This window comes from Mauremys mutica, chromosome 3 (genome assembly GCF_020497125.1).
Source record: "Mauremys mutica isolate MM-2020 ecotype Southern chromosome 3, ASM2049712v1, whole genome shotgun sequence".
Lineage (NCBI taxonomy): Eukaryota > Metazoa > Chordata > Testudines > Geoemydidae > Mauremys > Mauremys mutica.
Window position 1 is genome coordinate 182797772 of NC_059074.1, and position 23332 is coordinate 182821103.

Sequence of the window (23332 nt, forward strand, 5' to 3'; positions counted from 1 at the left end):
TATGTAATCAAATTTGCACACACAACTATTGTAAAATGCAATTAATTAAAGTCAACTAAGTATTGAAAAAACCACATAAGCTACTAAAAATACATGCAAAAAACCAAAACACCCACAAGCCAGGCTGTTGTACAGTGATTAGAGATGTGCTTCTTTCCATTGTATGTAAACCTTTCAAATCTTTTAGTTTGACCCTTGTGACTTATTCTTTGTTTTGGCATAAAAATGCTTAAGCACAAATACTTATTAGTCAGATGTGACCAGTGATGAGCTGCCAAAATCTTAACAACCGGTTCCCTATAAAAAGTTCTGATTTAAGGGGGGGGGAGCAGGGGAGGGGCCAGGGGGGAGACATACTTGTGGGGCCGGGGGCCCCTGCAGGGCCTGGTTCAATTGCCCCACTTGACCCTTCCCCTCCCCTCTGGCCAGCCTTGGAGCTTGTATCAGCCCCACCACCTTGCTGGGCCACTCAAAAAGCAGCAACAGGACAATTCCCGAGCTCAGCTGAGCTGCCCAGCTAATGCCGGCGGCTGGCCACGCTGCAGCTGGGGGGAAGCAGGGGAGGGGCCCGGGGAGCCTCAGCCTCCTCAGCTGGGAATCCTGGGAGCAACAGGATGATCCGGCCTGTGGACTGGAGTTCTTTGTCCACCTCCTGGCCCTTTAACAACCGGTTCTCCACAGAGGTCTAATTTTAGCAACCGGTTCTTGAGAACCTGTGGGAACCTGCTCCAGCTCACCACTGGATGTGACCCTACTAAAATTACTCTAAAAACAAAACTAAAGAAGTGGTTGTCGGTTATATTTTATGGTAGATGTGTCAAACAGGGAATAGCTACTTTATTATTTGAATGATTTAAATACAGGCTAATTGTTAAAATTGTTAAAATTCTTGAGATTTATAAACAATACATCACTTCACTGGTTGTAATAGATACATATCCATTATATAGTTGACAATTTCAACAAGTAGCCTCTTTAGATTAAATTAGATTTGTAGGGTATATCTACACTGCAAGAAAACACCTCTGGCTGGCCCATGTCAGCTGGCTCAGGCTCAGGCTGCTGGGCTGTAAATTGCAGTGTAGACACCTGGGCTTGGGCTAGAGCCCAGGCATCTGCACTGCAATTTTCTAGCTCTGTAGCAGGAGCCCAAGCCAGCTGACGTGGGCCATCCGTGCGTGTTTTATTGCAGTGTAGACATACCTTCAATGTTATTTGCAACAACAGGACTCTCTTTATTACAGCCCAGTTTGGCACAGTTTTTTTTAGAATAATTAGTCCTATTTTTTTCTAAGTGCAAGATTTAGCTATTAAACACCAATTAAATTTTAACTGCTCCAACTGGATCCTTACTCAGACTGAGTAGCACTTTACTCGACAAAATGACTTGTTCAAATCAAAGTTGCAAAGTAAGGTCCTGATTCTGCAAACACTTATATACACACAAGTAGCTTTACTCATATGAGTAGTGTCACTGAGTTCAATGGGTCTACTCACATGACTGTAGTTACTCATGTGTAATTGTATGCACCCTGGGTAACTAAAGGGTAGCAGAATCCAGCTCTTAATTCAAGGTATATACACATCTTGCTGCTCTGCATCCATATCAACAGGATTTGATTTAGAGTATTTCTATACACTGGCAAAAATATATATGGCTGTTCATACTGAGCATGCCTTCTAGGGCTCTCTAGCCAAGGATTTATTGCTACAAAAGGGTGTTTGGAACAGGTTTCAAAGTAGATCAAAGGCAAGCAGTTCCCTAATTGGTTCAGCTTTGTAACACTAGGCCTACTGGGTATTTTGAAGGCCTCCATTGTATTTAGCTGAACTATGAAAGTCCTGACATAACTTTGGATGAACTACCTTCCTTCACCATGTTTTGGGGTAAGCTTTACAAATTGCCTAATCCAGGTTAGGCCTTTCTTGGAAGCTCTTTAATCCTTCAACATTTGCATAATGATCTTAGTGCTGCAATTCTTATGTGACACTGTGTATGGAAGCTATTTCAGAACAGTTTCAATTAATAATAATAGGAGAATGATGAAGTCCAAAATAGACTTAATCAATCATCTTTCACTACATGAAAATTTGAGAGGGCCAATTCATTCCTGGTATAACCCCATGGAAGTTAATGGAGTTAAACCAGACATGAATTTCACCCAAGGTATTTAAATATTGAACTACTTAAATTCAAAGATCTAAATGAGGAACCATATTGCTCCAAAGATATGCAGCTAAATAGTAAAAATTCATTATAGTGGAATTCCAGCAAGATAATGCCCTTACCCGAGATTTTGATTAAAACACGATCATCATATGGAAATTCTAGACTAATTACATAGCATAATGAGGACAGTAGATCCTATGAATACTTGATGTGAACAACGGGATAGAAAGTCTCTCTAGCCTTGAAGTGCAGATTGTTAAAAGACAGGTATAAACTGCAATGGTGTACAGTAGGTAATATCAATCTAAGTTCCTGTTTCCAGCCCTGTTTCCAGCCCTGTACAGATGTTAAAATAAGGCAACATCAATAGAAATGAAAAGATAACACATTTAAAACAACCATTAGGAAACAGTTCTTCACCCTGAGATGATAAAAGCAAGGAATTGCTATTAGGCGAGAGTGTTGAGGCAAAACCTCTGTGGTAATTCAAGAAAAAATTAGATGTCATTCCTGGAGGAAAATAGACTGAGCGAGAGAATTGCATAGTTGACATACCTGTGTGTAGCTTTTTGATTTAAAAAGGTCCCTTTTTTTCCTTTTATGGCCAGTGTCTGTCTTTGTACCTGAAAGGATATGACTGTGACTTCAGTTGCCAACAGCAGTTGTAGAAATAAGGATAAATTCCCTTACCAACACAAAAACAACAAGGAGTCCTTGTGGCACCTTAGAGACTAACAAATTTATTTGGGCATAAGCTTTCATGGGCTAAAACCTATTTCATCAGATTCATGGAGTGAAAAATACAGTAAGCAATATATATATTACAGCACACAAAAAGATGGGAGTTGCCTTACCAAGTGGGGGGTCAGTGCTAACAAGGCCAATGCAGTCAAGATGGATGTCGCCCATTTCCAACAGTTGACAAGAAGGTGTGAGTATCAACAGAGGGAAAATTAGTTTTTGTAGTTACCCAGCCACTCCCAGTCTTTATTTAGGCCTAATTTGATGGTGCCCAGTTTGCAAATTAATTCCAGTTCTGCAGTTTCTCATTCAAGTCTGTTTTTGAAGTTTTTTTTGTTGAAGAATTGCCACTTTTAAGTCTGTTATTGAGTGTCATGGGAGATTGAAGTGCTCTCATACTGATTTTTGAATGTTACAGTTCTTGACGTCTCATTGGTGTCCATTTATTCTTTTGCGTAGAAACTATCTGGTTTGGCCAATGTACATGGCAGAGGGGCATTGCTGGCACATGATGGCATATATCACATTGGTAGATGTGCAGCTGAATGAGCCTTGATGGTGTGACTGATGTGGTTAGGTCCTATGATGGTGTCCCTTGAATAGATATGGGTTAGGTCCCAGGAACCAGTCCTTGCAACAAATCCCGTTGCCAGCTCTGTCCACATCTGACTCCTCGTTTTTGCTGATACAGACTAACAGGGCTACCACTCTGAAACCTTTACCAACACACAGTATGATGTGTGGCTCATTCCCTCCATATCACAGCTTCTTGTCCTGGCTTTTAACGCATAATGGGTTATAATACTATAGGGTAGTATTATGTAACCTGATAAATAGGTAATTTTAGCATAAATAATTCTTTATTTTTTCTTTATTTCTTTTATTTTTTCACCTCTATAAATAATTAAATTTGTGGGGAAAAGCCATTAATTAGGATAATGTTATTTATCCAAGGACCAATAGATACCCCTCCTTTTTGTTTGTCAAGCACTACAGCAAATTTCTGTACTTCCCTGTGTTTACTGTGCTAAAAGAGATGAACCTTGATTAGTAGAAGGGGCCTAAAGCAGTGCACTGACATTTATGTTCTTCCTAGACTGTTAAAAAAATCTATTAAAACATTCTCTGGGTCAATGTGGGAAAGAGTTTTCCATGAACCATGCAGTACTTTCTAAAGTTCTCATTAGTTCCACAACCATTCTGTGGAATATTGTGCATAATTATCAGCACAAACTGTCAAACACAGTATTCCCTATAGAGTCCTAAAGTTACATCCACAGCAGATATTACCTGACATGCTATTGTCTGTGCACTACTATTATTTAGGGTCAGATTGTGGCCTGACTTGTGCAGCTATGCAAAGTACAGGGAGTATAAGGCAACTCGTTAGTGCTTTGTGTCAGTGACCCATCCCACCACTCACAGCGCAGAAGATGAATCAGGCCCCACAGAACCATTTCATCCACCACCACATGCAGCTAGGTGGGAGAGGGCTGGAGGGGATGGGGAATGTCTCCATCCCCTGCCTCACACAGCATTGGCCAGTATAGCTGTCCCAGGTATGGACCCAGAACTGTTTACTCCCTGCCAAAGCAGTGGAGACCAAGGGGAAATTGTGACTCATTGAGTGACATTTGGCCTCCTGGGATGTTTCAGTGGCAGCACAACAGCATGTTGCCCCTTGCTCAGGGCTAACTGTTAATGCATAAGGCCTACATGGGGAGTTATCCATATTGATGACAATGACAGCTCAACATCGTAAACTGTACATTCTTCAGGGCAAAAATCTTCTCTGCCTCTGTGTTTGTGCCATCCAGAAACCAGTGGATCTGCAATCCTGACAGGTCACTGGGCAGTATTGTAATATACATAATAAATAATCAGCATGAATTTTCTTTATTTTCAGGAGATTTGTCCTCACCAAGGTGAGAGTCATTGCAAAAGGAGCTTTCTCAGGACTTGGTGACCTAGAGAAAATGTACGTATTGCATTCACTAGGAACCAAACTGTGTTATTTTAAACAGTGATTTGCGGTTGCAGATCCTTTTACTGCCTTGTTCTGCAAACAAGCCACTCTCTCTCTGAAACAATAAAGATAAACCAGCATTTGAAAACAACATTGTCACAAATATATCTGCAAGAAATAGCATCTGGGCAAGGGTTGAGATCAGCACACAATGTCAGCATAATTAATGAGTAAAATGTCATGGCAAAAGTCCATGGGAATCCGAACAATCTGAGAATTCTGTGCGTCATTACAGTATGTAAACTCAGACTCAGCACCACTATTCACAACTATGGGTCAGCCAATTTCTGTTTCCAATAATTGGACTAGTTTGCTGTATGTTTTATGGAGAGCAAGGGGAGTTACTGATTTGTGCTGAGATTTTACAAAGCCACTCACAGGATAGAGACATCCACTTCCTATTAATTGTAGTGCTCAGATACCATGATGAATAAGTACATATAGTTATAGAGGGCTTGAGCTGTTATTAATTGGTATGATTAATTATGTGTAATTAATCTGGTAAACAGGTGTGTAATGCACCCATTTCTGTACTATTTCTGTGGCACAGCCTTGTTCCTAGTGTGCCTAGGAACAAGTAGTCTGTCCAGTGTTCTTTTGCTGTAGAAAGTCATAGACTCAGCTTATAAGACCAGAAGGGACTATTGTGATCATCTACTTTGTTTCCCTACTTGGCTCCTGGCTTCTCACCATCCTCCTTGCCCCAGCTCCCAGAATGTTGCCTCCAGCATGCTGTTCATTCTTATATGCAATCCTTTGACTTTCTCTTGAGACTAAATCCCTCTGCCCAGTAGTATCGTTTTGTTTGTCCAGTTCACTAAGCATCACAGAGCCTATAATGGCAGACTCCCTGATTCATCAAGGGACTTAAGCATTTGCTTAACTCTAAGCATGTTGGTGGTACCATCCCAATTTAGCAAAACTCTTAAAGAATATGCTTAATTTCAAGTGCATGTTTAAGTTCCATTGGAAGAAAAAAAAAGCCTATTTGATTGGCAGTTGTGAATTTTCTGTTACACACTGTAATGTGACTTCAGACCCTTAGCAAAATAACATGTTTGATTTTGATTAAATGTGTTTTCCCCTCTTATTTCCAATTTAACTCCCAAATGAAGTCAATATAAAAGCTTCCAATTTGCCTCATGCAATTAGACTGGGCTCTTCATGAAAATAACCTTTTTTTCTTTTAAAAGAGGATGAAATAATGAATTGACTTTTTGACTAGGAAGCAGTTACACATTTCTCTATAACAACCCACCAGTGCAGCCTCAGGTATGAAGTAGTAGAGGGACTACCTCTAAGACTGATAGTGTAGCCCAGACTCCATGGCCCATTCAATGTTCGTCTTTCTTTTTACACTGCCAGTGTCGATACCAATTAATGCCAGAAGTGCTTTTGTGGAAGTGGCCCTGCACACAGCCCATCAGCACATTTCAACGGACGTCACTGAACTGTGATCACAAATTAACAGCTTTCAGTCATGAACAAAAAGGGCTGAATTTGAACTGATACTATATGTCTCATCTGCACCATAACGTGTAACTACCACCATGTTGGGGTGCCTGATTATAACTCAGTAGTTCTTAACACATTTAAAATACTGTTTGGTCTTTTAGCTTTAGATGAGATCCTCATCAGTGCTCATATTCATGGTTCAGGAACATAGTTAAAACTAGGGCTGCCAATTTAATCGCAGTAACTCATGCAATTAACTCAAAAAATTAATCGTGGTTAAAAAAATTACTCATGATTAATCACAGTTTTAATCACACTGTTAAACAATAGAATACCAATTGAAATGTATTAAATATTTGGGATGTTTTTCTACATTTTCAAATATATTGATTTCCATTACAACATAGAATATGAAGTGTACACTGCTCACTTTATATTATTTTTATTACAAATATTTGCACTGTAAAAATGATAAAAGAAATAGTATTTTTCAGTTCACCTCATACAAGTACTATAGAGCAATCTCTTTATCGTTAAAATGGAACTTACAAATGTAGATTTTTTTTTGTTACATAACTGCACTCAAAAACAAAACAATGAAAAACTTTAGAACCTACAAGTCCGCTCAGAACTACTACTTGTTCAGCCAATCACTAAGACAAACAAGTTTGTTTAAATTTATGGGAGATAATACTGCTAATGCTTTATATGCAAAGAAGGTACCAATATGAGATTTTTAAAGATCACTACAGCATTCGACACAAGGTTTAAGAATCTAAAGTGCCTTCCAAAATCTGTTGGGGATGAGGTGTGGAGCATGCTTGCAGAAGTCTTAAAAGAGGAACACTCCGATGTGGAAACTACAGAACCCAAACCACCAAAAAAGAAAACCAACCTTCTGCTAGTGACATGACTCAACTTATGAAAATGAATGTGTTTTGGATTGTTATTAAGCAAGGAGAGGGATAGCTCCATGGTTTGAGTGTTGGCCTGCTAAACCCAGGGTTGTGAATTCAATTCTTGAGGGGGGCCATTTAGGGAACTGGGGTAAAAATCTGTCTGGGGATTGGTCCTGCTTTGAGCAGGGGGTTGGACTAGATCATCTTCTGAGGTCCCTTCCAACCCTAATCTTCTATGATTCTATGAGAAACTGCCATCAGCATGGACACATGTCCTCTGGAATGGTGGATGAAGTATGAAGGGACATATGAATCTTTAGTGCTGCTGACATAAATATCTTGCAATGCCAGCTGTAACAGTGCCATATGAATGCCTGTTCTCACTCTCAGATGACATTGTAAACAAGAAGCGGGAAGCATTATCTCCTGCAAATTTAAACAAACTTCTTTGTCTTAGCTATTGGCTGAACAAGAAATAGGACTGAGTAGACTTGTAGGTTCTAAAGTTTTACATTGTTTTATTTTTGATTGCAGTTATTTTTTGTACATAATTCTACATTTGTAAGTTCAGCATTCATGATAAAGAGATTGCACCGCAGTACTTGTATTAGGTGAACTGAAAAATACTATTTCTTTTGTTTTTTATAGTGCAAATATTTGTAATAAAATAATATAAAGTGAGCACTGTATACTTTGTATTCTGTTGTAATTGAAATAAATATATTTGAAAATGTAGAAAACACCCCCAAAATATTTAAATAAATGGTATTCTGTTATTGTTTAACAGTGTGACTAATCATGCTTAATTTTTTTAAATCACTTGACAGCCCTAGTTAAAACACAATTTGGTCCACTTACACAGCAAGATCAAACCATGTTTAAACCATGTTGGGAGGAAAACTGTATTGCAGTCAAGGGGCATCTATACAGAAGTTATTGGTGCAGATGGGCCCATAAAAGGGAACCTTATAGCAATACTCTGAGACATCTGTTCACCCAAGTTAGAGGGCCTGATTCTCCCCTGCTTTACTCCAGCTGCTTTACATCAGTGCATCGAACTCAATGAGCATTAAATTGGAGTAACACAATGGCTAATCTGACCTACTAAATTTTATTTCAAAGGATTTTCTGCACTATTTAGTTGCTCATCACCTGACTGCAGCAAACAGTCATTTTGTATGGTCATGGAATTCACCAGTTAGGAATAAAACAGCTTTGATCATGCAGTTAGTTTTGCTGGCACTCGCTTCTGACAGACTCTGCTGGTTTCCTTTTTTGTTTGGTATTTGCAGAACATTATTAAAGTCATTGGATAGTGAAGTGGCTTGCAAAGTGGGTTGTAAACTGTTTACATGATCTTTAATTACTCAGAAGCCATATATCAGAGCTTTATAAAGTGTGACGATATTGAATATGGTGTCTGTGACAAAATGGTGATTTATTGTTAACAAAAAAATGATATATGGAGATGAGCTCAGTTTGAAAATACATCTTTGTGCTATTATAACTCTGGGGGGAAAAACTGTTTAACAAAATATCTTTGAAAATAGAAGTGTGATTAATATGTAAATGAGACAAATAAACATCAACAGGGATGTTGTGATGCAGATGAGCAGGCAAGCAGTTATAATATGATATAGCTCACAAATCATAAATATAACCCATATATCATTCACTGGAAATATTCATGAGAATACAGGGACAAAAAAGTATATAATCAAATGATATATTTGCATATAAAAATAGAACCCTGAATGAAAGCCTTTTTTCTCACACAAGATCATGCACAAAAAAGATTAAAGCAAACTGAAGGCTATTTAAAGGAAACAGCTATTAATAATGTGATATCTCAATGTGGTCAAATTTGGTTTGCCTGATATATACAAATTAGATACTTTACTATACTGTACATACTGTGCTTGCATGGAACTGAAAGATTAAAAATCAGGAGACTGACTAAATGTGCTGAGTATATTAGTGAATGAGACATGTAAGAGAAAAATCAGATTTCCCAAAGCCTAAAAGACCATTATTAATTTATTTACAATGTGTCTATTAGAGAGATGGGTCAGAACCATTTGTAACTGCTTTTGAGAATGGAGTTGGTTTTAAGGCCCATAATTTAGCAGGCAATTACCTACCTTGGACACCAGCTTACCTGCTATTGGTAGTGGAGCTGTTACAGAGAGACGGCCTGCCAGTATATTGAAGTATTCTGGGAAACTAGGGCGGGGGAAAAATAGATGGTCCTCCAGAAAATCTGGATAAGAATCCGAAGTCTTATGCTCTCATTCAAACTCAAAAAAAGTTTTTATTAGGGCCATCAGACCTGTATTTAGTGGGAAATTAGGGATATAAGGGAATTTATTTTGTCACAGAAGGCTATTTCAAAGAATGAGAGATCTAAACAGCAGCCTAACCAGCTTGGAGACAGGTAATCTTCTCACAAGCACTGGTTTCTCTTCATTTCCCCACTAATGTCCTTCACCTGTAGTCTAGAGGTACCACCTGTGGATAAGAACAGGAATACTTGTGGCACCTTAGAGACTAACATTGATTTGAGCATAAACTACAAAAGTGTTTTTCCTGCTGATAACAGGTCATCTTAATTAATTAGCCTCTTAGAGCTGGTATGGCATCTTCTCTGTATGTATGTGTATATATATATATATATACTCTTCTTCTATGTTCCATTTTATGCATCCGATGAAGTGGGCTGTAGCCCACGAAAGCTTATACTCAGATAAATTTGTTAGTCTCTAAGGTGCCACAAGTACTCCTGTTCTTTTTACGGATACAGTAACTAACACGGCTGCTACTCTGAAATCTGTGGATAAGAGGCTAATTTTGTCACTAGGCCTATTCAGCTTCCCTACTGAGACTACCAACAAAGTGACAATTAGTGCCATATCTGATGGTGGTTTATATTGATCTACTAGGAACAAGACATGACTGAGACCACCAATTTATTTTATATAAGGAACCAAGCAGCTGTACAGTACTAAGAACTCTTAGTCACTTCCATTCTGGATGAAATTTGAGCTATCCAGTCTCCCATAAATGTTCATTCCACAAGATTCCAATCCCAAACTCACTGAAGTTGAGGACTCTTTCCACTGATTTCAGTGGGCTTTGGATTAGAACCAACTGCATTTTTTAATAATTTTTTTTAAATCTAAAACCAAGTGATTGCTGAATCAAGGCATTAAAGGGCAAGTTTCATGAAGACAACGTGCTTATAGTTAGGCTGTAAAATGCTTGTCATGGCTGGAAATTGAAACACAGGATAGTGTCACTAGTAGTAAGTTCTCTCTCTTTTTTTTTGTTATATAATGTATTTAGCATTCTTGTTTCAAAAATAATCAGTTGTAATTAGTTGCAACTTCACACAGACCCAGCATGAGCTTATATTTAGTGGCACAATCTTACACCACTGAATTTAGTGCATGTCCCAAATAAGGGGTAGAACATACATCATCAGGCAAGGAGGGGCAGCCTGAATCTGGTGCTACCAAGAATGCATCAGGTTTGGAAATTGCAATGTTGCCAGTCTTTTTTATTTTTCCTTTTGAATTTATTGTGTACCGCATCTTTTGGTAGTGGTGGGGCAGGTGAGAAAGAAAATAGTAATTTGAATTATTTTGAGAGGACTTTTAGAACATGAACTTCACAGTGACCGCTGGAAACAGGTTCTAAGTAGCAGAGACATTCTGGACAATTATGGTCCCTCTGACCTACGGTCTTTGAAAAAAGGCAGAATATGGATTTGCAGGAGCTGTTGTGATATAGCAGGTAAATGTGCCTCCACAACAGTATTAAACACCACAAAATGTAAGGGAGAGAAGCTATACATGGCATTTATAGCAAAATGCATAAAGATCATGCTTTTCACAATAAATATTCAAGGGTTTAATACCATGTGCTATATTCTAGTTTACCTTGTTGGAGGTTTCATGTCATTTTCTGTATCATGAGAATAAATAGAGATGCAAATAAGTCTGCTACTGTATTTACATGACTCTAAATATGAATTTCTCTCAGGCAATAGAGAACTATCTATCTATATATATATATAATTTTTTTTAAGTGAGGGCTTTTACATAAACCAACAAATGCGTGGAAATTCAAAGTTAAAACTGACGTGCCGGAGACTGAATATCTCATGGGTCTTATGATTTAAAATGGAACTTTTTATGCCTGATTCACTATCTGGAATCAGTATACTAGGTCAACAGTGACTGAAGATTGCTACCATCCAATAAATATTTGATAATCTGTGTGTCATGAATAATCACAGATCTTGGTCCTGTTCCTCCTGGTGGGATTCCACATCCCAAGTAACAGCATCAAAGTTGCAGTTTGAGTACTGAGGCCAAGGACTGAATGGGCAGAAGGACTGAACATTCTCTTCTGATACCTAGAAGTGACATTTCCTCCTCTAATCCCTAGAGATATTACCTCTGATTCAGGCCTGTAGTTCAATAGCAAAACAATGTAAGGAAGCTTACATTACCACTATACATATGTACATGCATACAAACACCGAACAAACACTATATACAAACACTATATTTGCTCTGTTAGAAACAGTGTCCTGTATTGCATGCGCACACACAGATGATCATAGAATCATCACCTCCCCTGACACCACACCCTTCCCTTTGAAGTTTATTCCTATATTGGCTGGGTGAACGGCTATGCTCCACTTTCCCAAGTGTTCCACAGTACACTGTCAGTGGAAAACCTAGTCTGAGATTCATTTTGCTGCCGCTTCTCAATGTGATTGGATTTGGCTGAGTTGTATTTCAATCAGGCTTAAATTCTCAAGATGTGGGCTCACTACCAACAATGCTCTGTCTCCAGCTCCTGCAAATACTCCTTTTAGGATAGTTATCTTAAATTTTCTGCATGTAAGAACAAAGGTGGCATGTTGTTATCTTAATTAAGTTTATTGTCTGGGAATAAAGGATATGTGCTGTATTCTAAATGTAATCAATAATGGATTAAGACTATCTCTTAAAAATTTTAATCTGTAGAATGCTTGTGCTACAACGCCACCTGGTATTCTGCCTTTTCTTGCCATGGCCTATCTGTGGGAGAGACCTTGAAGTTTGTGTTACTCTTGTCATTCCTCACATACATACAGAAAAGTGAACTGCTCTTTAATTACAACTGCCAGCAACTCACAATTGATGTCCAAGAGCAGATATTTCAGTCAGAGTATTATAATACTCCCGTAAATATATAAGTATCTGTAATTTTCACTCCATGCATCTGAAGATGTGGGGGTTTTTACCCATGAAAGCTTATGCCCAAATAAATCTGTTACTCTTTAAAGTGCCACAGGACTCCTCGTTGTTTCAGTAAATACATAAACATCTCCACCTAACCTGATCTCCATGCTTTTGCTAATTTTTGGACTGAGCAGTATTAAAAATAAAATAATGTTCCTTAAAAATAGAATTGAATAGAGTAAATGTAAAATCAGTTCCCAATGTCAGTACTATTGTTTTTTCCATTTTTTACTTTAAAAAAACTACAAGAAAGCCCTGATCGCAATATTATGTATGTATTTGCATATCTAAAGTAAAGCACATATTTCCATTTTTTTGAATTTTAATTTCATAGTTACTTCTGTATGATTATGAATTTTACTACTGTTTGCTACCTGGATAAAATATATTTAGAAAGAAATACAAGATGTTTTGCTATTGCTTTCCTTTATTTAGCAAGAATGACTGTTTTGTTTTAATTTTTAGTAGTGTCATAATTTAATTGTTCTAATACAAAGCCGACAGTAAAAATTGAAGTGTGTTTGACAGAAAAATCATCCAGAACATCATTTATGGTTACTATTTTACAAACTTCAAGATACAAAAACAGGTAGCCAGAATAGGGGCACTCACCTTCCTGTGTGTATGGTGAACAGCATACCACTGATGTGTCAAATAGTTCAGACTGTTTGAATTCAGAAAGAAGAAACTTAGTTAAAGGCACCTCATACGCTACCCATCCTCTTCTTTAGCAGGAATCTTAAATCCAGTATTTCCCCAACTTTGCCTGCCAAACGTACCAGTTCTAGACACATTGCAACTTTCCCTAAACCTGAATGACTGAATCTCCCAAAAGTTTTGAGGGAGAAAGTCTGAATCTTCTACCTTAGAGCTGCCCCCTGCTGAATTGCTGTGCAGAAGAACCCAGATTTGCTTAAGACAACACTGTGACTCAAAATCCATGTAAAAACTTCCGAGGTTCACCCATCCCTAGTTTAACCTTTTATGTCATGGTACATGAACACCGTTAGGTACTGGTTTATCTGCTTTCCCAGGTAGGTCTCAGAACTGCTTAGAGTTTCCTCTTGGGAGGGGCTATCTTTTTATATGTTACCTGTTTTAAGACAGACCATTCCTGATGGAGTAAAGTTATTCAAAACTTCATTGTTTCCTAAAGATCTATCTTTTAATTTTCTTCCCTTCATTTTTTCTTCCCCCATTTTGAGGCACAGTTAGGCTATTTCTGTGTTTAACTATTTTCTAAGTAGAGCCAAAGCCCTTCTAAGTTTCTTTGGGAAGAATGGGAGAAAATGTCCTTGCTAAGCAGTCTACTGTAATTTATGTTGGCTCAAAGATTTCTTGATGAAAATTAGAAATCCTTACTCGACATACAAGTTCCAGAAAATGAGATGGAGACTCAGAACTGCCTATTCTATAATTATATTTTACATTTCCTAATGCAATTCACAGCTTAAGCATGGCAAAGGGTAGCTGTTGTCATGTGACCTTTCAAAATGCTGCTCTGATTAAAATGAATGAATTTGTATCTTTCATGCACCTACCATTAACAACCCCAAACAATTCTGTAAAACATTCAGAATAAAATATATTAAAGCAAAATCTAATGTTAATACAAAGTTAAGGTTGAGAAACTGAGCACAAAAAAATCAACAAATTAAAAAATGTTAAGGTTGTGAATTAGAGATGGTCATAAAATGGGCTTTTTCTGTGGAAAAACTACTACTTTTTCAGCACAAAATTGAACACTGAAAATATTTCCATTGAAAATCAAAATATTTTGATTTGTAAATGTTGCCTCATAGATGTTGTAGTTCAGAAGCCTCATTCTCCCCTTTCCTCTCTAGGCCATGGTCCCTGGTCAGAGCATATAACTTATGATGCACCACAGTCTCCCTTCATGCTGAGAGGAGGCATTTGCTTCATGGGAGTCCTTTGCTATGGTACATCCTGGGGATAGCTGAGGAGCCCTGGCAATAGAGAAGATTGGGGACATGAGGAAACTGTACTATAATTTGCATGAGTCACGGCAGCAGGATATCAAAAACAAAATATTTCAGTTTTGGGGCATTTGGTTGTTTGACACAAAATAAAAACATTTCCACAGAGAGCAGATATGTGTCACTAAAAAATTTGTTTGATCAAAAATCCAATTTTCTGTCAAACCAATTAGGATAGAAAAATTTTGACCAGCTCTATTATAGATGTAATTTTAACTATATCACTGTATGATGGGAGGCATCATTATGCCAGAATTTTTGTTTTTAGTAGGATTTTCTTTAATATTAATTTATTAATAAGAGGAAGTTGATGTTAGAACCACAGTTCAACTTCAGGAGGATTTTAGGAACAACCTACGTTAGTAATTTTATTTAGCTTTTCTGAGAAGGGGAGGGTGTTTATATTTGATAAATAATGTCAGTGGAATTGGCATGTTGCTATGAAGGCTCATTTCCTGCTATCTCACAACTACTGATGCAGACCTGAGCATTTGTATAACATAAATGTTGAGGTGAAATCAAGATGTTTATTTTTCAAGCAGGAGACATTGATTCTGCAGTAACGTTTTATATTTCATCACTTTTATTTCTATTATACCAAATGATTGATGTAATCATTAGTTTGATGAATGTTTTGTTCAGTGAAGTTGTCGACATCCTTTCATCCGCAAGAGACAGTAGGAATTGCAACCTATGATGTACCTTGTTTACAATATCTCATGTGACTGAATAGTCCAATCCGAGATTTGCATGATTTTGGCAGTTGTTGCAAATGTATGTATCTTGGTTGGGAGCTGCTTGCTTCCTATTAGTTCTTTTCTCTTCAGACTGTAGGAGCCAGCTCCTGTCACGGGCTTTAATGCCCTAATGGAGATGATGGTGCCACTAGTTACAATCATTTGCCAAGGTTTCCCATTGGTCAGGAGCAATTCCAGATTCCTTCATATCTTGCTTGCATGTGTTTTTATAGCTAAGCTTGGGGAATCCTGTTGTTCTTGTTTCCTCTGATAGCTCCCCATATAGCATGTCCTTGGGTATTGGTCCAAGGTCCAGATGACCTAGCTAGTTCAGTCATCTTTGCTTGAGCAAGGCTATCACACTTGGTAAATTTGCCCTTTGAAGAACCTCTGCGTTGGTAACTTTATCTTGCCTTTTGGTGTTAAGTATGTGGCATTAGCAGTGTAGGTGGAAACTGTTTAACCTTTTCTCCTCTTGAGCATAAGTTGTTAATGTTTCCCCACCATAGATGAGAGTGCTGAGAATGCAAGCTTGATACCCCAGCATTTTGGTCTTGATGGTAAGCATTGAACTGTTCCATGCTCTTTTGGTGAGTCTGCTAAAGATGGTGGCAGCCTTTCAATGAGAATATTTAGTTCTTCATCCAGTGAGAGGTTGGTGGTCACTGTAAAGCCTAAGTAGCTGAACTTTTGGACTACTTCTAGCTGGTTTGCATTTAAGGTGATTGAAGAATAGTGAGAGCAAATGCCTGACAAACACTTGAAAGGCAGTCCATGAGTTCTTGTAGTAGATCTTCATTGTGGGCTATGAGGGCAGGATCATCAGTGAATAGCACCTTTTTTACATTAGTCTGTGCCTTAAGTTGTGACTGGATGGAAACTCTTCAACCTATCTTGTGTGGAGATACACTTTATCTTTCACAGTCCTTAAACATGCAGTTCAGGAGTATTGAGAAGAAGATTCCAGAGTGTAGGGGCAAGAACACATCTTTGCTTCACTCCACTTTTCATCTCAAAGCTGTCCAAAGTGGACCAATTGAACCAGACAGTGCTCTCCGCACTTTTCTTGGAGTTGATGCAAAGAAAATATCATGTCTGTAGTTGACATGAATCCACACTGTGATTTGGGTTAGACACAATTCGCCAGCTATTGTAGGTGAACTAAGATGACTTTCACAAAAGCTTTTCCTGCTACACTTAGTAGTGAGATACCACTGTAGTTGTTGCATTCACTCTTTTCGCCTTTATTTTTTATACAATGTGATGATGTTTGCATCATGCATCTCTTGTGGTACCTCACTCTCTTTCCAGCATTTAAGTAGCAGCTAATAGGCTTTCTTTCCCTGACTTGAGGATTTCCGCTGGGATGCCATCTTTTCCAGGAGCCTTGCCACTTGATAGTAAATCAATGGCCTTGCTTAGCTCTTCCACAGTGGGCTCCACATCTAGCTCTGGCATGCCCTGTAGAGCTGGTATTTGGTCCAGTGATTCACTGGTGATGTTTCTTGTGCATATAGCTCTGAATAGTGTTCAACCCCACAAGAAAACTGCTTACTTGTATCTGTAATGATTTCACCGCTATGCAATTTGAGAGGGGCAATCTTGTTGAGTGGAACCTAGAGCTTTCTTCGGGACGTTATACATGACTTTGAGGTTTCCTGTGTCGGAGGCTGTATGTATCTTTTCACAGAGCTTGGTCCAGTAATGATTTGCACAGGATTTGATTGCTAACTTCATCTCGGTTTTTGCATGTCAAAGTCTCACTTTGGTGCTCTCTGTTGGCGTATAGACTCAGACTCATAGACTTTAAGGTCAGAAGGAACCAACTGATCATCTAGTCCAGGGGTCGGCAACCTTTCAGAAGCGGTGTGCCGAGTCTTCATTTATTCACTCTAATTTAAGGTTTCGCGTGCCGGTAATACATTTTAATGTTTTTTAGAAGGTCTCTCTCTATAAGTCTATATATTATATAACTAAACTAGTGTTGTATTGTAAAATAAACAAGGTTTTCAAAATGTTTAAGAAGCTTCATTTAAAATGAAATTAAAATGTTGATCTTACGCTGCCGGCCCACTCAGACTGCTGCTGGTCTGAGGTTCTGTTCACCTAGGCTGGCAGCAGGCTGAGCGAGGCCTGCAGCCAGGACCCCAGCTGGCAAGGGTCCGTCAGCCAGAACCCCAGACCAGCAGCGGGCTGTGCAGGGCTGGCGGTCAGGACCCAGAGGGCTGGGGGCAGAGGGCTGGAGTCAGTGCTGGGGGCTGGGTATGTGGGGGTGTGTAGGTGTCAGGGCAGAGGGGGGGGGCTGGGTATGGGTGGGGGTGCCAGAGTCAGGGCTAGGGTTGTGGGAGGGGATGAAGGAGTCAAGCAGAGGGCTGGGTGTGTATGAGGGAGTACAGGGCTCAGGGCAAGGGCCTGGGGTGTGTGCGGGGCTCAGGGCAGAGTGCATGGTGTGTGTTTGGAGGGGTCGAGGCTCAGGGGAGAGGGCTGGGTGACTGCCCCCCTAAGAACTCCCAACCCCCTTGCTCCTTGTCCCCTGACTACCCCCTCCTGGAACCCCTGCTCCCAACTGCCCCCCAGGACCCCACCCCTGTTCCTTGTCCCTGGACTGGACCCTACCCCCTACTTGTCCCCTGACTGCCCCGACCCTTATCCACACCCCCGTCCCCAGCCAGACCCCCGGGACTCCCATGCCTATCCAACCACTCCCCGCCCCCTGACAGGACCCCCAGAACTCCTGACTCATCCAACCCCCCTCCCCCGCACTCCCTGCCTGCCCCAACCCCTCTTCACATCCCTGCCTCCTGACAGGACCCCCAGAACTCCCAACTCATACAACCCCCCCAGCTCCTTGTCCCCTGACCACTCCCTCCAGAGACCCCCCACCCTAACTGCCCCCCCTTGACCCTCTTTGCTTCCGGTCCCCTGACTGCCCTGACTCCTATCCGCCTCCTGACAAACCCCGGGACTCCCAGGCCCCATCCAACCCCCCTGCCCCTAACCTCCCCCCCCTGGGATCCCACCCCCCCATCCAACCCACCCTCCTCCCTGTCCCCTGACTGCCCCCACCCCTTATCCAAGCCCCCCAGCCCTGGGCCCCTTACCATTAGGCTCCACACAGAGCTAGATAAGCTGCTCCGCAGGAGCACACACCCCTGCCCCTCCGGTTGAGCAGGGAGCATGTCTGCCTCCCCGTGGAGCCAAACGCTGCCCCGCGGGAGCGTGCAGGGCGGCATGGCTCCAGGGGAGGAGGGAGCGTGTCTGCCTCCCCACAGAGCCAAACACTGCCCCGTGGGAGCGCGCAGCCCCAACCCCCAGAGCGCTGCACGCGGCGGCAGGGCTCCAGGGGAGGGGAGAAGGCGGGGGAGGGGCTGGAAGCTTGCTGTGCTCAGCCCGGCGCTCCGGCCTGGGAGCGCAGACCCCGCGGCTTGCTATGCCGGGAGAGTGGGGCCATTTGCCCACCCCGTGCACACGGTTATGCTTCTGCTCCCTGCCCCCACGGAGCAGAGGGCAGAGGAGAGCGGGCGGGCTGGGCAGGATTTTTAATGGCATGCTCCCAGCAGGCTCCAGCGTGCCATTAAAAATTGGCTCGCGTGCCGTCTTTGGCACACGTGCCATAGGTTGCCGACCCCTGGTCTAGTCTGACCTTCTGCACAACGCAGGCTGCAGAATCTCACTCCTGCAACAAACCCCTAACCTATATCTGAGCCACTGAAGTCCTCAAATCATGGTTTAAAGACTTCAAGATGCAGAGAATCCTCCAGCAAGTGACCTGTGCCCCACACTGCAGAGGAAGGCAAAAAAAAACCCAGGGCCTCTGCCAATCTGCTTTGGAGGAAAATTCCTTCCCATGGCAATCAGCTAAACCCTGAGCATGTGGGCAAGACTCACCAGCCAGACACCCAGGAAAGGGTGCTCTGTAGTAACTCAGATCCTACCCATCTAACAGCCTAACACAGGCCATTGGGCATATTTACCGCTAATAGTGAAAGATCAATTAATTGCCCAAATTAGGCTATCCCATCATACCATCCCCTCCATAAACTTATCAAGCTTAGTCTTGAAGCCAGATATGTCTTTTGCCCCCACTGCTCTCCTTGGAAGGCTGTTCCAGAACGTCAATCCTCTGATGGTCAGAGCAGTAGCAGTTCTTAATTCTGACCTGATTAAGTGAAGTGGTGGGTGATTATTCTACCATTACTAGTAAGGTGTATTCTGATTGTTCTATAAAAGAGACTCACTGGACCAAATTCATCCTAGGTGTAAATCCACTGACTTCAATTAGTGTACAGCAAGAATGTAGTTAGCCCACTGTGCACTTTAGCCAATCTCAGAACAACTTACTCATAAAATAGTTTGCTTAGATTTTTGGGACAGGTCTAGGTGTACACTAGATCATGGTGTACGTATAAGAGGTCTAGTAAGGTACCTGATGAATCCGCTTATGGCTGACAAGCCCAATTTGAGAGTGACACAGCTTGTTACAAGTTTCACAGATCTGTGTATTGTCTGAGATGGAATCCAAGATTATAGCACGCTGCTCTTCTCTTTCTCGTTTTGCTTCCATCCTCTGGATCAAAGCTGCTTCATGTTGAGCTGCACTCAGTGCCAGATGCTGCCTCCAGATTGGACAGGATTCTGCACACTCCTCCCAGCTTCTACATTGATGTTGGACAACTTCATATAATTTTTACACACATTGTGGTACCGCCATAAAGGCTGACCCTGCTTTCTAGAGCCATCACAAATCTCACTGTATAAATATTGTTGGGGATATTGTCTCCTCCCATTGTTCTGATATGATCAAACCATTAGTGCTTTCTAAATGTCAGTCTTGTGTGCTCCAGAACCTCTGTGTTTGGTATTTTGTCTTCCCACTTTATTTTCAGGATCCGGTGCAGACATCACAGATGGTAACTGTTCAATCTCCTTATGTGCCTAACATGACCAATAGGTCATACTGGTGGTACTGTGTCCCTACCAAATTGAGTAACAAAGGTGAGAGAAGCCAAACAGCAAAAATTAGGATGTTTGTTCACCAATGCAAGAAGCCTAGGTAACAAAATGGAGGAATTGGAGCTCCTGGTCCGAGAATTGAAACCGGATATCGTAGGAATAACCGAAACATGGTGGAATGGTAATCATGACTGGAGTACAGGTATGGAAGGGTATGTGCTGTTTAGGAAAGACCGAAACAAAGGTAAAGGTGGGGGAGTAGCATTGTATGTCAATAATGAGGTAAACTGTAATGAAATAACTAGTAATGGAATGGATAATACGGAGTCTGTTTGGGCAATGGTCACTTTAGGGAAGAAAACTACTAGAACCTCCCCTGGGATAGTGATTGGGGTGTGCTATAGACCGCCGGGATCTAGCCTGGATATGGATAGAGAACTCTTTAATGTTTTTAAGGAGGTAAATACTAATAGGAACTGTATGATCATGGGAGACTTTAACTTCCCGGATATAGATTGGGGAACAAATGCTAGTAATAATAATAGGGCTCAGCTTTTCCTAGACGTGATAGCTGATGAATTCCTTCATCAAGTAGTAGCTGAACTGACGAGGGGGGATGCCATTTTAGATTTGGTTTTGGTGAGTAGTGAGGACCTTGTTGAGGAAATGGTTGTAGGGGACAACCTTGGCTCGAGTGATCATGAGCTAATTCGGTTCAAAATAAATGGAAGGATAAACAAAATTGCATCTGAGACTAAGGTTTACGATTTCAAAAGGGCTAACTTTACTAAATTAAGGCGACTAGTTAGGGAAGTGGATTGGACTAACATATTTAGGGATCTAAAGGCGGAAGACGCCTGGGATTATTTCAGGTTGAAGTTGCAGGAGCTGTCAGAGGCCTGTATCCCGAGAAAGGGAAAACGGTCCTTAGGTAGCAGTTTTAGACCGAGCTGGATGAGCAAGCGTCTCAGAGGGGTGATTAAGAAAAAACAGAAAGCGTACAAGGAGTGGAAGATGGGAGGGATCAGCAAAGAAACCTACCTTATTGAGGTCAGAGGGGTAGGGATGCAGTGAGAAAGGCCAAAAGCCGGGTAGAGATGGACCTTGCGAAGGGAATTAAAACCAATAGTAAAAGGTTTTTTAGCCATATAAATAGGAAGAAAACCAAGAAAGAAGAAGTGGGACCGCTTAAAACTGTAAACGGAGTGGAGATTAAGGATAAGCTAGGCATGGCACAATATCTAAACGAATATTTTGCCTCGGTCTTTAATGAGGCTAATGAAGGGCTTAGGAATAGTGGCAGAGTGACTGATGGGAATGAAGGTGCGGGGTTGGAAATTACAGTATCCGAGGTAGAAGCCAAACTTGAACAGCTTAACGGTAGTAAATCAGGCGGCCCGGATAATCTTCATCCTAGAATATTAAAGGAATTGGCGAGTGAAATTGCAAGCCCGTTAGCGATAATTTTTAACGAATCTCTAAACTCGGGGGTTGTACCGTTTGACTGGAGATTAGCTAATATAGTTCCTATTTTCAAGAAGGGGAAAAAAAGTGATCCGGGTAACTACAGGCCTGTTCGTTTAACATCTGTAGTATGTAAAGTCATGGAAAAAATATTAAAGGAGAGAGTAGTTACGGACCTTGAGGTCAATGGCAATTGGGACAAATTACAACATGGTTTTACGAAAGGTAGATCGTGCCAAACCAACCTGATCTCCTTCTTTGAGAAAGTAACAGATTTATTAGACAAGGGAAATGCGGTGGATCTAATATATCTTGATTTCAGTAAGGTGTTTGATATGGTGCCGCATGAAGAATTACTGGTTAAATTGGAAAAGATGGGGATCGAAATGAAAATCCAGAGGTGGATAAGGAACTGGTTAAAGGGGAGACTGCAGCGGGTCGTATTGAAAGGTGAGCTGTCGGGTTGGAGGGAGGTTACCAGTGGAGTTCCTCAAGGTTCGGTTTTGGGTCCGATCTTATTCAATCTATTTATCACTGACCTTGGAACCAAAAGTAGGAGTGGGCTGATAAAGTTTGCGGATGACACGAAGTTGGGAGGTATTGCCAATTCGGAGAAGGATCGGGATATCCTCCAGGGAGATTTGGATGACTTTGTAAACTGGAGTATTAGTAATAGGATGAAATTCAATAGTGAGAAGTGTAAGGTTATGCCTTTAGGGATGACTAACAGGAATTTTAGTTATAAGCTGGGGACGCACCAGTTGGAAGTAACGGAAGAGGAGAAGGACCTCGGAGTCCTCGTTGATCGCAGGATGACTATGAGTCGGCAATGTGATGTGGCCATTAAAAAAGCTAATGCGGTCTTGGGATGCATTAGGCGAGGTATTTCTAGTAGAGATAAGGAGGTGCTAGTCCCATTATCCAAGGCGTTGGTGAGACCTCATTTGGAGTACTGTGTGCAGTTTTGGTCTCCCATGTTTAAGAAGGATGAATTCAAACTGGAACAGGTGCAAAGAAGGGCCACTAGAATGATCCGAGGAATAGAGGGCCTGTCGTATGAAAGGAGACTTGAGGAGCTCGGTTTGTTTTCCTTAACCAAAAGAAGGTTGAGAGGAGATATGATTGCTCTCTTTAAATATATCAGAGGGATAAATACCAGGGAGGGAGAGGAATTATTTCAGCTCAGTACTAATGTGGACACGAGAACAAATGGATATAAATTGGCAGTCGGGAAGTTTAGGCTTGAAATTAGACAAAGGTTTCTAACCATCAGGGGAGTGAAATTCTGGAACAGCCTACCGAGGGAAACAGTGGGGGCGAAGGACCTCTCTGGCTTTAAGATTAAGCTTGATAAGTTTATGGAGGGAATGGTTTGATAGGATAACGTGATTTAGTCAATAGGTCAATAACGTGCCACCACTGGTAATTAGTACCGAGGGTCAATGTTGGGATATTGAAAGTCTTTTTCCTGAGTGTCTGGCTGGAGAGTCTTGCCCGCATGCTCGGGGTTCAGCTGATCGCCATATTTGGGGTCGGGAAGGAATTTTCCTCCAGGGTAGATTGGCAGTGGCCCTGGAGGTTTTTCGCCTTCCTCCG

General features: G+C 41.1%; 1 protein-coding gene across 2 annotated transcripts in view; it reads left to right on the forward strand.

The window, feature by feature from the left end:
* FSHR (follicle stimulating hormone receptor) overlaps nt 1–23332 on the forward strand; it is a 185067-nt gene that overhangs the window by 60714 nt on the left and 101021 nt on the right. Inside the window, exon 2 of one of the 2 annotated variants that reach the window (XM_045011604.1) lies at nt 4818–4889. The exons of the other annotated variant lie outside the window; for it this stretch is intronic. Within the exon in view, the coding sequence (XP_044867539.1) occupies nt 4818–4889 (72 nt within the window). The remainder of the gene's footprint in view (nt 1–4817; nt 4890–23332) is intronic. 2 annotated transcript variants of the gene reach the window in all.